Below are 19,610 nucleotides of genomic sequence, written 5' to 3'. Positions count from 1 at the left end.
GGTAGTGCCAAAATCATTTTTAAAAGTAATGTTGCTTGGACACTAAGCCTTTCTTTTTTTAAAAAAAAAAAGTGAGTTTTTAAAATTGCTTATAACCATAGATCTCTACATGATTAGTAGAAAAGCAAACATTAAAAACACAGAATATTAAAATTAATCAGATAAAATTAACACCCCAGAAATGCTTCAAATAAAAATGTTTTTATGGTATGCCAAAAACCCAGTGTCAGAATCTTCTCACCTCCACCAATGGGTCTTGCCTCTGCTAGAAGGGTAGCATAATGCATGGGCTACTAGGCTAAATGCTATCTTCTGAGTAAAAATAAATCTGCTATCTAGAGCGGGATCCACCACCAAAAGGTCAGCCCTGAAGCTCTATGACCTAGGCAGCCTATAGGGAGTGAGGTGCTCTTTAAGATACCCTGGTCCTAAGATGTTTGGGGCTTTGCACGCTAGTACCAAAATTATTTGTATTTTTCCAGTCTTACTACATTTCTGTGTTAACTGTGGAGATTGCCCTCCACAAGCTGCAGTGTAATTCTGGGGTATTTAGTACATAAATAATGCATTTTAAATGTAAAACATTTTAATAGTTTTCACTGATATAATAACTACACTGCAATTTCTTTTCAATGAAGTTCTATTCTGCCAAGGTGTAGGAACTATTGGTGGCTGGTTCACATGTTCAGAGAGACTGTGTTCATTCAGTTCTAGAGTGGGTTGCCCTATTCCACAAGAATCAGGTGTGTAGTTTGAGGATGATTATAAATCCATTATTGCCATCCAGTGCTCCAGTGGCATGTAAAGTACAGTATTTTGGACAGCACCAGTTACAGACTCTCCAGAGTAGATACATCTTGGCCTCAGTTATTAATTCTCCAGTAAATTCCAGATATGATTTACTGCAACATGCTCTTTTATGGGGCCTTTGAAGACATCTGGAAGTTCCAGTTAGTGGAGGACACAGCTGTTAAAGACTGCTAAAAGGAACCAGAAGGTAGGATAATAATCACACCGTTTGAATTTGCTCCCTATTACATAAAACTTCAGTTCAAAGTGCAAGGTACTTATTTAAAAGCTCTACCCAACTAACAAACCAGTATCTAATAAGAAGTCTATTCCTAGATCCATCTGCCTGTGTGTCAAGAATTAGACCTGATACCTTTCTCCAGATACCCTCACCACTGGAAGCAAGGTGAGTGGCAAACAGGAGATAACCTGAAGCTTGCCTAGCTCCTACTTTGCTGTAAGCTTAGTACCAGACAACAACCTCCCCTTCCTTCCACCTTTTAAACCTAATTTTTTATTTCTTCTAAGATGCTGCAAGTTTTTATCCTGTGCTCTTATGTTTTATTTCTTTCACATTTGCACTTTTTACTATTTAGTAAACTACTTGGAAAATATTGATTGGCCACTGAAAAGTGAAATATTTTAAATAAATACATGTTCTAGTTTATATTGCTTACAGTCAATTTGCTTGGCATTGGCCTAATTCTCATGTGATAGTCATAAACCATTGCTTACCGCATGAATGAATCAAGTCAATCGCTTCTCCTGGCTTTACGAAACAAACCACCATCTCTGGCTTAGAATTATGTTTGAATACATTCTGTAGCAAAGATTTGTTCTTGGGCTCACTGAATGTGGTTTGTTGCATTGAAACAAACTACAATCATAACTTCACCATGGATTGTGGTTACTTTTCAGTGCTAGCTGGGAGGAGCAAAATGGAGCACAATTCACTGGTGCATCATAAGCCAAGGCCCACCATATGTCAATGGAGTGGCTGCCTGTCCAGATATGTATGTCATATACACAATACTTAGTTAACAGGAAACCCTAAAAGAGATAATCTTTTCACATGATGGTAGTAGAAACGTATGATCATTCAAGAAGTCCAAGATGTGAATACCGTATTTTTCGCCCCATAGGACGCACCTAGTTTTTTTTTTGGGGGGGGGGGAATAAAGAAAAAATAATTTATTTTCCCCCCAGGTGCGGGGCTGGGGAAGCCCGAGCTTCCCCCGACCCCAGAACAGGCTGCTATCCGCAAGCCGTGGGAGAGCTGTGCGACTTCACGCAGCTCTCCCACGGCTAGCGGAGAGCTGCGTGAAGCTGGAAGCCTGGGGCGTGCTAAGCTCAGCGCGCCCCAAGCTTCTGGGTGCAGGCAAGCTCTCCGCTAGCCGTGGGAGAGCTGCACGACTTCGCACAGCTCTCCCGCGGCTTGCGGATAGCTTCCTGAAGCCTGGAGAGCGAGAGGGGTCGGTGCGCACCGACCCCCCTCGCTCTCCAGGCTTCAGCGAAACCCTGCACTTGCCCCATAGGATGCACACACATTTCCCCTTCATTTTTGGAGGGGAAAAAGTGTGTCCTATAGGGCGAAAAATACGGTATTTAAATCTTAAAGTATATAAGCCTGTGCCATCATCCTCAAGCAATTCAACCAAGAACTTTAGTTGAAATCCACCTCAGAAAAGCTGTAGTTTCTACACCACAATTTTCTCTAACAATGACCAAAGGACAAATTCACTCAAGAAGACAATTTCCAAGTCACGGAATAAAATTAGCAATCAGCATAACTGGGCCCACTTAAGTTCTGGCAATGTGAGGTGCTCTACATGCAGTCAGATTTGTAAGCACTAATTTACTCTGCGGGGAGCACAGCACGTGTATAAAAAAACTCTGGTACTTAAGAGTGTAGGACTTAATAAACTAGGCTACAAGTAATACAGGTAGAACATAAAATGATCTTACAAACATATCTGCAAGAAGTAGAAAAATTTATTACCTTGTAAAATGTTTCCTGTTAATACCATTCTCACTCAGCATTGTCACGCTTTTGTCAAAACTAGAGTCTGAATAATGTTGATTATTTTTCCTCATAGATCTTAAGGAATGTAAATGTTCACATTCTTTATCTGAAGAAAACTCCTGAAGAAGTAAAAACCAATTAGGAACATGCACATTGTACTATTTGCTTTTAGTTTTTGTGTTATTGTATATTTTAATTAAGGATGCTATAATATTATTGTGTATTTTAAATAATTATGGATGTTTGAATAGTTGTAAGCCACTTAAAAGCCAATTTGACATGTAAGTGGTATATAAATTAACAACTGACAAAAACCTCTCCATATTTTGTGATTAATAGTTGCATATCAGCTCCTCATTTACATTAACTGAAAAGGATGTGACTGCCACTCCAAAGATCACACATTATGTTTTAAATGTACTGCCTAAATTAAACTAACTAGTTTACAATAGAAAAACTGAATTGGAAGGGTACTTTTGGATCACCCATGGTGTATGTAAAATCCGAAGGATTATTAAGGCAACTAACAAGAGCATGAAACATCAACTGAAAATTAAGAGATGAAAGCATTCAACAAATGCTCTTCAACTGTACACAAATAGTAAAAAGCCACGTTTACAAGTAGATAGATATATAGTTAGATACACACATACACCCCAAAGTTCCAATGAAAAATTGGGTCTGTTCTCCACTAGAGTCATGGCATGACCCACACAGTTCTATTCTGTCCCTTATGATATCTACATTAAAATACAAGTGTGTGATAGTTTGGAGGTTTAAAGTCAAGAACTATTTCTCCATTACATCTGAGCCAAGATACCCAGGAAATGCAAAACCACCAGGCAGGATGAAGTCAAATAAACAGATTCAATTCAGACAAGGCAGGTTGTTGGTAGGTAGGTACTCACTGGTACTCAAGACCACTCCTGCCTGAATGCTAGGGCATGGGCTGTATTATGTTCTACTCAGAATAAGGTTACCAATTTTTTTTTCAATGAATCCGGGGACACTTTTCAACTTCAGTAGGAATGATAGGATTTTGTCAGGGGACTGATTTGTAAATCCGGGAAACGGGGACATCTGGTAACCTTAACCAATAGACCCACTAAAAGTAATAGGCATTACCAACTTACATTCATTGATTTCAGGTAGGTCTGCTCACAGTGGAACTGACTTGGCTACACTCCCAACCAACAGCCACATTAGAATCACCAAGAAAAAAGCTATTGTCATCTACCCCACTCGTAGTTTGGTTTGATCAATGTGAGCAACCGTGCTGGATGGGATGTGTGTGTGTGTGTTTGAATGTTTGAAAGACTCTGAAGGAGCAATTGAGTGCAATGAAGATAGCTAGAATCAGAGAAAGGGGGGAGGGACAGGGCCACTGCCCAACTTGGAGAGATGTTTAGAAAGGCACTCTGCATGACAAAGGAAACGAACAGGGCAATGATATACCCTCTGGGCAAGTCAAGCCCACAGCCTGCTGTTAAAAAAAGCGCTTCCAAGACAAGCTGGAGGGGGCGGATTGCTCAATTTGCTGGAAGGCATTGTCATGCAACGGAGCTGAATCTTAGGGCGAGTTTCGGGACACATAGTTCAAAACTCGTGGCACTCGCTACCATGCAATATGGGCGATTGAGGCGGGCAAAAGGGGAATTATTAAGCTTGCCCCCCCCCAACCCGTCTAACTAATGGCTGTGCGCTTTGGGTTCCCTGCGCTTATCAACATCAGGCTGAGTGGGGACAAGGATGACGAACTAGATGGGCAACTTCGGTTTCTAATCCAGAGCCGTTCTCCCTACGCTTAAGACTTCGTAGCTTCTGGTGTGTGGAAAAAGCAATAAATACTATTTACAAAACAACGACTTCCCAGCTTCTGGGTCACCCCCCCAAAAAACCCCACATACAAAATGGTTGTTTTGTTTTTTGGCCGAAACTTTCAAGATTTTCACGCAGCGTTTCGCCGCTTGTTATGAAACTTTTGCTGCCCAGCTGCGTTGTTTTGGAGTTGGTTTTATCGCGCGCTCCGGTTTTTCTGGGCAGCTGCTTCCAAAGCCTCTAGTGGCAAGGAGCAGCAGCCAGCAACTTTAAAAAAATAGTAATAATGAATTTATTACACATAAAACAGCCTCTGCCGCCTGAAGGTGGTCCCCCCTGAGATAGGAACCTGAATCTCCATAAGGGACTTAATAAAAGTAGAAGGTGCGCCTCCCCCCCCCCCCCCGGTTTTCTCCTCACCGCGACGGCTCTCCGGGCCTTGTCTCCGCCGGCCGCTGCCGAGGAAGCCGATGGGAGCTCCAATGAGAGAAACTCGGAGCTCGTCTCCATCGCGTCGTAAGGCGACGCCGGCGTTGCGCCCCGTCGGCCGCCGCCTGAGTTGCTGCCGCCGGCGGGAGCGCCGCCCGGGCCTAGACGGCTAGGGCCGCCCGAGCCGCTTCGGAGCATCACCATGGCCCTCCCGTCGCGTCGCCCAGACAGCTGGACGAGGCCTTGGCCGCCACAGACGAGGCTCCTTCGCCGCCGACGAATTCTGGCGCCACAAACCGGGAGGAGCCGCTTCACCCAACCGCCATTCGAACCCCTCCGCACCTCAGCGCTTGCTTCTCAACCTCACGGCGGGAAAGGAAAATACAACACACCTGCCAAACCTCATAGGCTCTGAACTACTTTCCCTTCCTTCCCTATTTTTACTACAGAACGCTTTTTAAAGGAAAAAGCCTAAGGGTTAGTGAGTTCGCCGCTGGACAAGTAGTCCCAAACCGGCGGAGGGACTCAGCTCTGTGTTTCTCCCCCGAAGTTTTGGCGCGCGCGAAGTTGTTTTGAGAGTCCGCTAGTCCTGCTGCTGTTGCCGCGCCGCGATTGGCTGGCGGGGCCCGGCGCGCGCGGCTCTGCCTCGCAAGCTCCTCCCACCCCCACCCCCCGCTTCAAATCCCGCGCCTTCCCGAGGCCAGTTTGCTGCGGAAAACAAAACCGCGCTCAGAGTGTGGGTTTGGAGGGGCCGAACTTAAAAAATATTAACAAAATAAACATTGCGCAATAACTAGGAGCGCGCGCAGCCCTTGTTGCAAATGCAACGCGTTGCCCGATAGCTTTTTTTGATACTGCATGCTATATCTGTACTCGGCACTAAACAGTTTTTGCTGGAAGGCTATCTATCCTGCGGCAACACAAACACCGGCCCAAAGTATTGCATATCCTAATTAAGTGCGTTGCGACGTAAAGCTTTAAAGCGGTCGCCGCGGTGGGCAGGAACCGCACCTTGGAGAGACGGAGCAGTATTTTTTCCAGCCAACAGGCTACTTTTTAAAAGATCCTGTCCGGGTGGGAGCGATCCGCCGCCAACTACTACGAAGTAAGCTGCTGGCAAACAAGCGAGTGCAGGAATGCAACCACTTTTCTGTAAATAAGATGCAAGAGGCGGTTGCTTTTCTGCAGAGAAAACCCTGCCTAGTAGCACAACCAGCGCCCTTTCCCCCATTCCGCTTACCCGCGAGTAAGTTCCTTGGAGCAAAGCGGGACTTGCTTCCAAGCCAACAACATGCAGGCACATAGGAAAAAAGCATGTGCAATGCATGCTCGCCTTCATAAAACAAGCAGGCTTATAAGAGGGGCACCAAATTGGGGGGCTTTTAAAAGCTGAGAGAAATTCTTGGAGGACAAGTTGCCCTAACGCTCCTCATTACCAGTGGCTGAAAACCGCAAGAGAGGCTCATGGGCTCAGGCCTTGTTTTGGGTTTCTCAAGGGCATCGGATTAGCCACTGTGAGATCAGGATGCTGGCCTAGATGATGGGTCATTGGCCTGATCCTGCAGGCTTTTCCAAACGTGGCTCTTCCCAGGAATCTTGCATTTCCTTCATCCCCGTTGCCCTAGACTTTAACACGAAGGACGCCCTGCCCAAAAGCGTATTAAAAGACAGGAAGCTTTTCTCACCGGTAAGATCCCAGGTAACTTTCGGAACAGATCCCAAATGGAGAAGATCGCCTCTCCTGGATCAAAAACCAGCCTCTTCTCTCCAGCCCCGAGTCAGGTCTCAGGTCAAGTCCCCAGACAAGACCTGCAAGATTTTCGCTCCCTTAAGGAAGAGGGCGGGGTTTCCCTCATCTCTTTATCGACTAAGAATTTGACCTCTTATCTATTAAAGCACTTAAAGGTGCTCTGCATATTCCTCCCTTCCAGAATGGGCCACATCCACGCTGATTGGATCTTATGCATTTAACTGGATTAATTTGTGCTGTTCATTCCTGCAGTTTTGGCCCCGCTTCCTAAAAATACTAGGACACAACACACACTTCCCTTTATTCATGATAAAAAGTTTGCTCTCCATTAATAGTCTCGTGCCTATTTGATAAAGTGGGTCTTTACCTCCCCCCCCCACCCATGAAACCTGGCACCACAATACAAATGTATATGTTATTATTTATTAAAATAATGATATCCTGCCTTGCAGTGCAAGTTTTCTCATAAGACAGCGTACAAAACAGCAACACATCCACAGTTGAAGATGTACAACTCCACCCCTCTAAAATTAGCAGTAAAAGCACCAATAAGACTCAGCGATTAATAAAATGAGACGGTGGAAAAGCAAGCATACTGAATGCCCTTTTAGCCAGGCGTACTTAAACGAAGGATCATGTGTTGCGAATAAACATTGGGCACACATCTGAAAATGGCAGAAATGAGAACAGCCCAGATGAATCTTAAAAGCTGGCAAATTCAGGACGGAATTGGGTTTCCTGGATTGGACCACAGTCCATTTAGAATCACATCATTGTAGAGGGGGAAGAAATCCCTTGGGTCATCTAGTCCAGTGCTGTGCAAGGTAGAGGGAAGGGCCACATAAGGCTTTTCTGTTGTTTCTGCAGCCGCTGACCCACACACAGCCTTGAGTTCCCATGGTGCGTCGTTGCGCTTCTCAACAGGTCCGCGAAGGACCTTAAGGTCCACAAATGACAACGTTTTGGAGGTCCCAAGTCCCAGGGTGGTTAGGTTGGTCTCAACTAGGGCCGGGGCCTTTTCAGTACTGGCCCCAACTTGGAGGAATGCTCTGTCACAAAAGACTATAGCCCTGTGGGACTTGACTTCTTTCCGCAGGGCGTGCAAGACAGACCTATTCCGCCTGGCCTTTGCTTTGGACTCAGTCTGACCCTTATGCTTCTGTCCCCTTGTGGTTTTGACTTTTAAAATGAGACTGCATTTTAAATTGCATTTTAACCTGTATTTTAAATTATACCCCCCCTCCCATTATGTTTTTACTGACATTTTATTGGTGTTAGCCGCCCTGAGCCCGGCTCTGGCCGGGGAATGAATGAATGAATAAATAAATAAATAAATACATTTTTGGGGGAAAACATTGCATCGGAAGCGAGACTTGCTTTGTGCAATTGTGCAGATCCGGAGCTAGTGTTCTCACTAGACTGGCTAGGCAGCAGCCTAGGGCGCAGTACTGTATCTTTGAGAGGCAGTTTCATACAGATTACGGTAGTTTTGGTGACGAACTTATTTGGGGCGGGCCCCCGAGCAACAGCATGCATGCAAATCAAGGCTCGGGGTTAGCAAGGCCAAGGTGGTTTTGCTGAAACTTTCCACCAGCTTTTGCTGAGGCTTCCCCCTTGCGTGCACAGCTTCGCTTCTCTGGGATTTCCAATCTTTGCAACGCTGCCGCGTTTCCCGGGGAAGGACTTGCTTGCAGCACAAGCCGCGCGCTGCTTCCCGGGTCTGTCTAAGCAGCTGCAGCGGCGGCGGCGAAATGCACCAAGCCTTTCTCCGGGAAATGAGCCCCGCACAACCTTCCCCCTTGCTAGCTGAGTGAGGCTCCGAATGGATCAGCCAGAGCCGGGTCTTGCAGATGCGGCAGCTGCAGCGCCGGCTGGCTATGAGCCCGCGGTGCCTGCTCGGCCCGGTTGCGTCTACACCGGCTGCTACTGGTAAGAAACCATGCAACACGGGAGGAGAGGAGGCGATTGCTGCAATGCTCCTAATAGAATAGGACATAAGGACCACTTAATTCTAGAGCATCGCAGCTCTGGAGAGGATCGCAGCGGCTGCTGCAACCTTTTCCAGAATATCGGGAGCTCTCCAAAAGATTAGAAGCCCCTCCGAAGTTGATTCCTGGAGAATTGCTTCCGCAGAAATCTTCCCCTTAAGGCCACTGCAGGAAGTTGAGACAGCTAGTGGCCGGAGGTTGTGGAAATTGTAGTTGATTGATGCTGGCATCTGTCTGTCTTGAGAGACAAAGGAGCGCGCCTCTGGGGGTGAAGTCAAACTGCTGCATTAATAGCACCGAAATGACCTCGCCAGATGACCTGCCTTGCTGACGTAGGTTCACTTTCCTTGAGGTTACCTGATTACTGCACACAAACACCCCACATTTCATTGGGAAGTTATGAACTTCCATCAGCATTGTTGTTGTTGTTTAGCCATGTCCGACTCTTCATGACCCCATGGACCAGAGCACACTAGGCACTCTTGTATTCCACTGCCTCCCGCAGTTTGGTCAGACTCATGCTGGTAGCTTCGAGAACACTATCCAACCATCTCGTCCTCTGTCGTCCCCTTCTCCTTGTGCCCTCCATCTTCCCCAACATCAGGGTCTTTTCCAGGGAGTCTTCTCTTCTCATGAGGTGGCCAAAGTATTGGAGCCTCAGCTTCAGGATCTGTCCTTCCAGTGAGCACTCAGGGCTGATTTCCTTCAGAATGGAGAGGTTTGATCTTCTTGCAGTCCATGGGACTCTCAAGAGTCTCCTCCAGCACCATGATTCAAAAGCATCAATTCTTCGGCGATCAGCCTTCTTTATGGTCCAGCTCTCACCTCCATACATCACTACTGGGAAAACCATAGCTTTTACCATACGGACCTTTGTTGGCAAAGTGATGTCTCTGCTTTTTAAGATGCTATCTAGGTTTGTCACTGCTTTTCTCCCAAGAAGCAGGTGTCCATCAGCATACCTGGGATCAAAGGTGTGTGTTTGGAGTGGGCATAGATTCTGGGAGAAATAAGAAGGGCTCCAGAAAAAAATCTGCTGATTACATTAAACACATGCTTTTAAAAGTGATTGGATCAAGCTTTTCAGAGTGGGACATGAAAGTGGAATGAGGAATAAACCCTGTAAAGAATGGGTGGGGAATCCCAAGAACCCTGGTGCAATTGTGGCTTTCGATTGCCCTGAGGGGACAATTGCTATCCTCAATCTGATCCCTGAAACTCTCCCTCACTGCCCATGCTTCTCATACCAGATGTTTTGGCCTGGTCAGAATGTTTCTTTGAACCCTGATAGTGCATCCTGCTTGTCTGAATGGAGGATAGAGGTGGGGGTTTATATGTGGAAACTAGCCTACTGTATAAAAGAAAATCTTACATTCATTGCTTAGGCCACTTTTGCCTCTGTTTTTTTTTTTTAATAACTTTTTATTCAAAATTAAAACAAAACATATTATCCAGAAATATATCATCCTTATTTCCCCCCCCCCCATTTTTCCTCCCTCCTCCTCCCTCCCCCCACAGAACCCACCCACCCCCACCCCTCGACTTCCCTCAGTTCCAGTCTTTCTGTAAAAATGCTGTTTTCTGCATGTTAAACAGTTGTATAGATCCTCAAACTATTTAGCTGATTATTATCAATAAAAAGTTTGTGAATGTTTATTCAAAGCCAGCCAAGGAGTCCAGTTCGCTTTGTTGCGTCTTCAAATACTTTGTAAAGGGTTCCCATTCATCTTTAAAGTCACAGTTATGCTTGTCCCGTAGCTTAGATGTCAGTTTTGCCAGTTCTGTATAGTCCATCAATTTTTCTTGCCATGATTCTTTAGTTGGGGTTTCTTCAGTCTTCCATCCTTGTGCTATTGAAACTCTCGCAGCTGTTGTCGCATGCACTTTCCCCTCTGAACCCAAACACCCGACTAGCAAGTGGACCTCAGAATGTTGTCCGGAAGCGAGTGTGGGTCTCTCAGGCTGGGAAAGGTTCCCTATTTAAAAAACAACATAAAGTCCGTGAATGCATGCAATATTCAAATTTTATTACTGGGGAGAACGTGGAATGGAAATGTAGTAGGTTGTGTTTCTGTGTTTCTCTGTTACAGTGAGGAAAATGTGTGGAAGCTTTGTGAATACATCCGAAACCAGAATCTATACGCTTTAGAAGAATTTTATGCGGTTTTCATTTCCAATGACAGGAGGATGGTGAGTTGTGGCATTTTGAACTGCTTCTGAAATGCGAAATGACATTTGCCACGGCAGCATCAGAAGCTGGGTTCTATGGAATATATGTGATAGCTTAAGTGGCTTATTTGCTATTGCATGCAGAATAGGATCCTGGTAGTTGTTTTAGGTTGCAATCCTATACCTACTTCTCTTGGGGGTAAGCGTACCTGAAATCAAGGGGACTTTCTTCTGAGTAGACAGGCCGAATGGAAATAGGGTTTGAAAGACAATGAAGATCAGGCCCATGACCATTACTCCTGCCTCCTGTTTTCTTAGTGGCCAACCGGATAGAATCATAGAATTGTAGACTTGGATGGGACCCCAATCCCTATGCGGCCTAGGACCCACGTACCTATGAGACCGCCTCTCCTGGTGTGCCCCGCAGAGGACCTTAAGGTCCACAAATGACAGCATTTTGGAGGTCCCAAGTCACAAGGTGGTTAGGTTGGTCTCAACTAAGGCCAGGGCCTTTTCAGTACTGGCCCCGACTTGGTGGAACGCTCTATCACAAGAGATTAGGGCCCTGCGGGACTTGACATCTTTCCGCAGGGCCTGTAAGACAGAGCTGTTCCGCCTGGCCTTTGGTTTGGACTTGGACTTGGTTGTTGGGATACTGCCAGGGAGACAAAGGCCATCATGCCTCCACGTCGATTCCAGACGATCCATCGATCTCCCGTAGATACAGTATCAGTCAATTAGCGACACGAGCCTCAGAAATAGCTTGCCACATTCCAGGGCTCGTGCACGCCCTTTCAGCAGAGTTCGCACAACGAAAGATGCACCCAGGAGAGCATTATTTACAACTTTATTCAGCGTTGGTCAGAACAAAGGAAAAACATGACTGTCTGCCTGCGTGTGGAGGCACAGAGAGAAACAACAACAGCTATATACAAAAAACAGAAACATCCTGTGAACAGGAAATACGCAGACTGTGACACAACAACCTGCTCCCTTTTTAAGGTGGAACGGAAATATCCTAACATCCCTCCCCTTATGGTTTTGACTTTTAAAATGAGGCTGCATTTTAAATTGCATTTTAACCCGTATTTTAAATTGCTTCTTTCTCTCCTCTCTCCCCCATTATGTTTTTACTGAAATTTTATTGGTGTTAGCCACCCTGAGCCCGGCTCTGGCCGGGGAGGGCGGGGTATAATTATTTTAAATTTATTATTATTATTATTATTATTATTATTATTATCTTCATCTAGTCCAACCCCCTGGAATGCATCACAGCTAAAGCACCTATGACAGATGCAAACAGTATCCGAACGGAATAGCATTCTCCAGACCTGTGGGTTTCCCAGCAACTGGTATTCAGGAGCATTTATGCCATGAAAACAGAATACATCCATCAGGATTAGTAGTCATGGATAGCCTTATCCTTCATGAATTTGTCCAGCTCTCTTTTTAAAGCCACCCAAGTTGGTATCAATCGCTCCCATCTTGTGGGAGCAATAGTTCACCTATGCGCCCTATGTTCAAACCAAGTCAGTGTTTTAGTTGATATTGACTATGATTTGTTCAGGTCAGCCAGTTTCAGAGCATGGATGATGAAACCAGCTTGCTTGAACGTACAAACCGCAGTTCAGGGTTTTGGACAACACGCTAAAACGAGCTCAATCTAAGTGGGAGCAGAAAATGTTAGAAGACATCTGAAGGCAGCCCTGTTTAGGGAAGCTTTTAATGTTTAATAGGTTACTTTATTTTAGTGTTCTGTTGGAAGCCGACCAGAGTGGTTGGGGAAACCCAGCCGGATGGGCGGGGTATAAATAAATTATGATGATGATTATTAGCTTTCGATCGGCTCATCACGGCCACCCCGGAAGGTGGAGAGGGGAGGCGGTGAGTCTGAGGTTCGCTGCAAAATGCTAAACTTGAAATGGCTAAACTACGTTCATGTTAGGAGCAAATCTTCCATGGGTCCTCAAGAGCTTTTCAGGTACTTGGCATGGGGATATTTGGGTCTCATCCTGTATTCCAATGAAAAAAAAAACCTTAGCTGCATCAGATAATATTTTTTTAAAGGCTAACTCAATGGCAATCTGAACTCTTTTATGTTGGTTTACCGTACTGAAATGCAGTCACCTGTTCTCTGTAATTCACAGGTGCCGCTTTGGGAGCAGCAAGCAGGCATGGGTGGTCAACCTGTGATTTGGGTGAGGAAATTCAGAGCTTCTATGTTTAATATTACAATTGCCCCTTCCACTGTTGCTGGAAATGGAGTTTTGAAGGAGTTTCCCCCCTGTGTAAGCCTGACCTAAGAAGGACAAATGTCTCTGTTCTTTTCTTCTCATATGCTGTTTTTGTACCGTTTACCTCGGTAAAGTATTACCTGTTTCTTCTCTCTCTCTCTGAACTCCATCTGCTTTATCCTGGTCCCTCTGCTAACAACTGTTACTGCTACTTTTTCTTTCCTTTTTAAATGCACCTATTGCGTTAAAAAAAGGTGTCCCTCTAGAGAAAGAGAATTCTGTGACCCCATTTCAACCTCCCTGCATAACCCACAGTTAAAAAGCTGTAGATATGCCTAGATTTTACCCAGTATTAGGCCAGAGGCCTGTTCTATAGCACTTAATTCTAATGCAATTCGCCCAGTCTAAAGATGGCTGCGCCTCATTCAAATATGTGACATGCACTAGGCCAGTCAATGAAATATGGCCTTGCCAGGAATTTAAATATATGTCTTGTGTACCCATGTCCAACACACGAGCCAATGTAGTATGATATGAATCCTAATTTATGCCTTTAGCCAGAGGTGGGACACTTGTGGACCTTCGGATGTTGCTAAGACTACAACTCCCATCATGCCTGGCCATAGCTGGGACTGATGGGAGCTGGAGTTCAACTGCGTCCGGTGATATTTCCAGGTAAATGTATATTCTGACACCCCTGGGTGGTATTCAATAGCTGAGATTCCTGCATTGCAGGGGGTTGGAATGGATGACCCTTGGAGTCCCTTCTGACTACTGCCTTTCATCCTAACCTACCTGTCAGGGTTGTTGTGAGGATAAAATGAAGTGGGGGAGAAGTAGGTAAGGTAAGGTGCAGGTAAAGGACTCCTGGACGGTTAAGTCCAGTCAAAGGTGACTATGGGGTTGCGGTGCTCATCTCGCTTTTCAGGCCGAGGGAGCCGGTGTTTGTCCACAGCCAGCTTTCTGGGTCATGTGGCCAGCATGACTAAAAACTGCTGACCATGACGAGGGCCAGAGCGCATGGAAACACTGTTTACCTTCCTGCCACAGTGGTACCTATTTATCTACTTGTGCTGGTATGCTTTCAAACTGCTAGGTTGGCAGAAGCTCACCCCGTCATGCGGCTTCGAACCGCCGACCTTCCAGTCGGCAAACCCAAGAGGCTCGGTGGTTACACCACAGGGTTCAAAGTGTGTACTACACCAACTCGATTTCTTGGAGGGGGAAAAATGCAATGTTTTTTTAAAAAAAATATTTTTAAAAAATTTGATTGTATATGTTTTTGAATTGTTTTATTCCTAGCTGGAGACTTCTCTCAGCCATTTGTCACAGATTCTTACAGTTAAGAGGTTGTAATACTGTCTACTTACAGGACTACCATGTTGTTTTGCTTCATGTGGCCAGCGGAGACCAGAATTTCATTTACGACCTCGATACTTTGCTGCCTTTCCCTTGCCCCATCGACACCTATATTGAAAAGGCTTTTAAATCAGACAGCGTTATTCATCCAGAATTTCAAAGGTGAGGGCAGACATTGCCTGTGCAACTATAGTAACAACCAAGATTTGGGCCTACTCAGAACTGGCATGGCACATTACAGGTTTAGTTGGCCTCTGCTGAACTTATGCACTTTGCATTTCAGGCAGTATCATACCACTCTAAATCATAATGGCTTCCCCCCAAAGAACCCTGGGAACTAGTTTGTTAAGGGTGCCCATGGTTGTTAGGCACCCCCTGTTCTCCTCCCGATCCTACAGTTCCCAGGTTTTTAACAGCCAGTCCCTCTTCTCAGGAAACTCTGGGAATTATCGCTCTGTGAAGAGAACAGGGGGTCTCCTAACAACTCTCAGCACCCTTAGCAAACTATAGTTTGCATAAACGCTATACAGGTAAGTGGAATTGTCATAAAGTGTTTTTGTTTTTCCTCTTTTTATATTTCTGTTCATCATTTTTGTAGATCGTGGATGTAATCAATTTGGTGGCAAAGGGAGGATGGGATACCTTCCATAACCGTAAAGCAGGCATAGGCAAACTCCGGCCCTCCAGATGTTTGGGACTACAATTCCCATCATTTCTGACCACTGGTCCTGTTAGCTAGGGATGATGGGAATTGTAGTCCCAAAGATCTGGAGAGCCGGAGTTTGCCTATGCCTGCCATAAAGCATTCTATGGCACCAACAGATTTAGATGCTCCTGTTTTGTCAATAATAATAATAATAATAATAATAAATTATTTATACCCCATCCATCTGGCGGGGTTTCCCAGCCACTGTGGGCAGCTTCGAACACGATATTAAAAGCATGATAAAACATCAAACATTAAAAACTTCCCTAAACAGGTCTGCCTTCAGATGTCTTCTAAAAGTCAGGTAGTTGTTTATTTCCTTGACATCTGATGGGAGGGCGTTCCACAGGGTGGGCGCCACTACTGAGAAGGCCCTCTGCCTGGTTCCCTGTAACTTCACTTCTCACAGGGAGGGAACCTCCAGAAGGCCCTTGGAGCTGGCTGAACAATGGGGGTGGAGATGCTCCTTCAGGAACTACACAATTATATAACAGACTTTTGCCTACAAAAACATTTGCACCAGTGCACTTCTATGATGTCTACTCTGACGGACGCCCAACTGTGATCAGTGGGGCTAAATTCTCATATAGGTCTCTGCAGCCCTAGGGTGCACTCCCTTAACCTGAAAGTTAAGCCCCATTGCATTGCGATTTAAACCAGACTTCAAAAATGTAATTTGCAAAACGTGCGTGTTTAAAGTGGATTTCCTTTTAAAACAGTTCACGGTTAACTACATTTGAGGAGTTTGATGCCTAACGATCCATGTTTGGTCCAGCTGTAGCTGAAAATACTAGGAGCAGAGTCAGCCCTGATGTTTCCATTGCGGACTATGCAATCCCCGTCACATAAGTGTTTGGCTTGTTTAGAAAAGTCCGATTGGTTCGAGCCGACGTGTACCTGAAGACGTTTGCTTCTGACCGATCCCACATGAAAGATGCCAGCGGGAACTGGCAAAAGCCGCCTCCGTTATACCCGTGCATCGAGACCGCAGGTAAGAAGTTGTTTTAGACACCCGCTACATCTGCTGTCTTAACATTCCCTTTGCAGGCTCAAAGCATTTCATATATTTGACAGCATGGACGCATCTGCATTACACATCCAAAGCAGTATCACACCAGTTTAAACAGTCCTGGCTCCCACCAAAGTATCCTGAGAACCGTAGTCTTAGACACTGTTAGGACACTCTCAGTCCCGTTTGTTGTTGTTGTTTAGTTGTGTCCAGCTCTTCGTGACCCCATGGACCAGAAAACAAACGGACAATGCTACTTAAAACTGCTTTCAGATGGAGCCATACTTTGAGGGGGGGTTTATATTGAGATAGGGGGTGATTATTAAGATATGCCATAAAGTTCCATCAAATACCCCTGCAAAATCTTCAAGAGCTCTTCGGTTTCCTGCCGCACGTAGAGATGATTGAGTTTTCCCATGGCTGCAACATGTACAACCTTTTTTGAGTCAGTTATTGCTGAAATTTCCCTCTTAAGTCTTCCCTTCTTTTTAACAGCCCACCCTCTTTGCCTCCAGATTTGCTGGTTTAAGCCTGTCCAGAACATAGACCCGATGCCTGCCGGCGCACCTGTCCGTGTCTACCTGTAGACCATTGGTCATACCTAGCTCAGCATTTTCTACAATGAATGGCAGTGTCTCTCCAGGTGTGCAGACAAGGGTCTTGAGCGTGGACAGATGCTCTTGTCAGATGCCGAAACCTTCCTACCGGCAGCCAAATTGCCTAGAGGTGTTTTAGGGGTCTGTTTAGGAACCTCCACCACTCAAATATACTATTTATTTATTTTTTAAATCATTTTTATTGGTTTTACAAATACAAAGTACAAATAAACACAAACTAGTAAAGATATATCTGTATAAGGAGATTCTCTGAATCTCGGGACTCATCCCCCCCCCCCATGGAGTCTCATTTTAAGAATCTGCAACTGCATATTCATATATAACTCCAATTTTTATATCAAACCATATTGTCTATTGTATTATTTTATACTACAAGTGAGTCAAAATCCTGCTCTTGTTTCCATCTGCTTCCAGTGGTCTCCTAGATAGCTTATAAGTTTTTCCTATTCTTTTATTAAGTTTTTATCCTCTTGGTTCCCGAGTTTTCCTGTCAGCTTTGCCATCTCAGCATAGTCCATCAGCTTAGTTTGCCATTCTTCTCTGGTAGGGACTTTATCTTCTTTCCAACTCTGAGCTCATAACACCTGTGTGGCTGTTGTTCCAGACATAAAAAAGTATTTTCTGTTCCTTTGGTAGATCGGTACCTGTAATTACTAATAAAAAGGCTTCAGGTTTCTTAACAAAAGTTATTTTCAACATTTTCCCCCCATTTCATTATGTATCATCTCCCAGTCAACTTTCTGGGACACTCAAATGTACTCTTGACATCATTGGTGTTGACCTTTAAAGCCCTAAATGGCCTCAGTCCAGTATACCTGAAGGAGCGTCTCCACCCCCATCGTTCTGCCTGGACACTGAGGTCCAGCGCTGAGGGCCTTCTGGCGGTTCCCTCCTGAGAGAAACAAAGCTACAGGGAACCAGGCAGAGGGCCTTCTCAGTAGTGGCACCCGCCCTGTGGAACGCCCTCCCATCAGATGTCAGAGATAAACAACTACCTGACATTTAGAAGCCATCTGAAGGCAGCCCTGGAAGTTTTTAATGTGTGACATTTTGATGTATTTTTAATCTTTGTTGGAAGCCACCCAGAGTGGCTGGGGAAACCCATCCAGATGGGCAGGGCACTAATAATAATAATAATAATTTATTTCTCTCTCTCTCTCTTTTGAAAAAAAGACTTCAAGATGAACCTGGATGACTTCATCAGTATGAATCCAGATGTTGGATGGGGATCTGTGCTGTCTCTCCCTGAATTTGTGCAAGGGTTCGGCAGCCAGAACTGATTTTTGACTCACGGCGAAGAAATCCTTTTGAAGAGCGCCATTCCTATTTATTGCATTCAGGTGTTTAAAGTTGGACTAATCGTACTGGTTGCATTTCGGCGGGGGGAAATAACAGAAAATGTACTGAACGGAATAAAACCTTTTTTAAAAAAATTTAAATTAAATGTATATTTATATATATTGAGAGGAGCCAAAATAACATAGGAAGACTAGATCGTTGGTCCATTTATCTCAGCATTGTCTACCCTGACTGTCAACAACTCTCCAGGGTTTCAGACTAGGAGCTCTCAGACATGCCAGTGTTTGACTCCGGGAACCTCTGCATACTCTACCGGTACGTTATGCCATTTTTCTTGTGAAATCCTTCATGTTCTAGATTGTTCTATCTTCTATTGGCAGAGGAGCCCCCTGCAGGACATAAATGAAGCCACTCAGCGGTGGGAAATAGGTAGATGGGTAAGGATGCTATGAGAGGTGTGTGCGAAGGGGGAAATATAAAAGAAGAAGAAGAGGAGTTTGGATTTGATATCCCGCCTTATCACTACCCGAAGGAGTTTCAAAGTGGCTAACATTCTCCTTTCCATTCCTCCCCCACAACAAACACTCTGTGAGGTGAGTGGGGCTGAGAGACTTCAGAGAAGTGTGACTAGCCCAAGGTCACCCAGCAGCTGCATGTGGAGGAGGGGGGAAGCGAACCCAGTTCACCAGATTACGAATCTACCACTCTTAACCACTACACCACACTGCTTAGAACATCCAGATCAGCAGATTCTGCCTAAAGTTGGGAGGCTCAGTTGCAATATCTCCAAAGCAAGTACAGTGGTACCTCGGGTTAAGAACTTAATTCGTTCTGGAGGTCTGTTCTTAACCTGAAACTGTTCTTAACCTGAAGCACCACTTTAGCTAATGGAGCCTCCTGCTGCCGCTGCTGCAAGATTTCTGTTCTCATCCTGAAGCAAAGTTCTTAACCCGAGGTACTATTTCTGGGTTAGTGGAGTCTGTAACCTGAAGTGTCTGTAACCCGAGGTACCACTGTATGTGGTAAGCTGAGCTACGAAGCTCCTTTCTATGAAGGCAAATGCTGTGGCAAAGAATTCGTTGTTGTTTAGTTGTTTAGTAGTGTCCGACTCTTCGTGACCCCATGGACCAGAGCACGCCAGGCACTTCTGTCTTCCACTGTCTCCCGCAGTTTGGTCAGACTCATGTTTGTGGCAAAGAATTTAGCAAATTGCAAAAAAATAATGGGTCAAGATATCGGTAGAAAAATGATGCCAGTAATTCCAAACTGTGCACCCACCGGCTGCCTTGTTTAGTGGGATAAATGATCTCACCTAAGCCAGCACAAATTGACAATAGCCAAATGATATTCTCATTTAGATCTGAATGTTCTTAACCAGAACCCGGGAGCTCTTTTATTACCATTTACACCCCAAGGCTGG

The 19,610-nt window shown here is 45.1% G+C and overlaps 2 protein-coding genes across 4 annotated transcripts in view; one reads left to right on the top strand and one right to left on the bottom strand.

The window, feature by feature from the left end:
* Window positions 1-6,890, bottom strand: part of ATAD2 (ATPase family AAA domain containing 2) — a 28,135-nt gene extending 21,245 nt beyond the window's left edge. Inside the window, exons 1-2 of one of the 2 annotated variants that reach the window (XM_083450397.1) lie at window positions 6,745-6,890; window positions 2,789-2,931 (exon numbers count right to left, since the gene is read on the bottom strand). In XM_083450397.1, coding sequence (XP_083306523.1) covers window positions 2,789-2,883 — 95 coding nt within the window. In that variant the 5' untranslated portion in view covers window positions 2,884-2,931; window positions 6,745-6,890. Of the gene's footprint in view, window positions 1-2,788; window positions 2,932-5,050 lie in introns of both variants that reach the window. The other variant, XM_083450396.1, reaches the window with a different exon arrangement.
* A 1,406-nt stretch (window positions 6,891-8,296) lies between these two features.
* NTAQ1 (N-terminal glutamine amidase 1) lies at window positions 8,297-18,284 on the top strand. 2 transcript variants are annotated; one of them, XM_083450751.1, is made up of 6 exons: window positions 8,304-8,738; window positions 10,888-10,987; window positions 13,114-13,164; window positions 14,573-14,721; window positions 16,132-16,256; window positions 18,065-18,284. In XM_083450751.1, exons 1-6 carry the CDS (start codon window positions 8,632-8,634, stop codon window positions 18,169-18,171), a joined length of 639 nt encoding a protein of 212 aa, XP_083306877.1. In that variant the 5' UTR covers window positions 8,304-8,631; the 3' UTR covers window positions 18,172-18,284. The 2 variants fall into 2 exon arrangements, with proteins under 2 accessions (XP_083306878.1, XP_083306877.1); XM_083450752.1 differs by lacking the exon at window positions 13,114-13,164 and having other exon boundaries at window positions 8,297-8,738.
* The last annotated feature ends 1,326 nt before the right edge of the window (window positions 18,285-19,610 follow it).

This window comes from Podarcis tiliguerta (assembly GCF_965153285.1).
Source record: "Podarcis tiliguerta genome assembly, chromosome: 7".
NCBI lineage: Eukaryota > Metazoa > Chordata > Lepidosauria > Squamata > Lacertidae > Podarcis > Podarcis tiliguerta.
This window is presented reverse-complemented; position numbering and strand designations above follow the sequence as displayed.

Excerpts from the sequence above, each read along its gene's own strand:
- NTAQ1 (XM_083450751.1), top strand. The coding sequence starts at position 8,632 with ATGGATCAGCCAGAGCCGGGTCTTGCAGATGCGGCAGCTGCAGCGCCG. Across the intron at positions 13,165-14,572 it reads GTGGTCAACCTGTGATTTGG|GACTACCATGTTGTTTTGCT; the intron begins GTGAGGAAATTC and ends GTCTACTTACAG. Across the intron at positions 14,722-16,131 it reads ATTCATCCAGAATTTCAAAG|AAAAGTCCGATTGGTTCGAG; the intron begins GTGAGGGCAGAC and ends TGGCTTGTTTAG.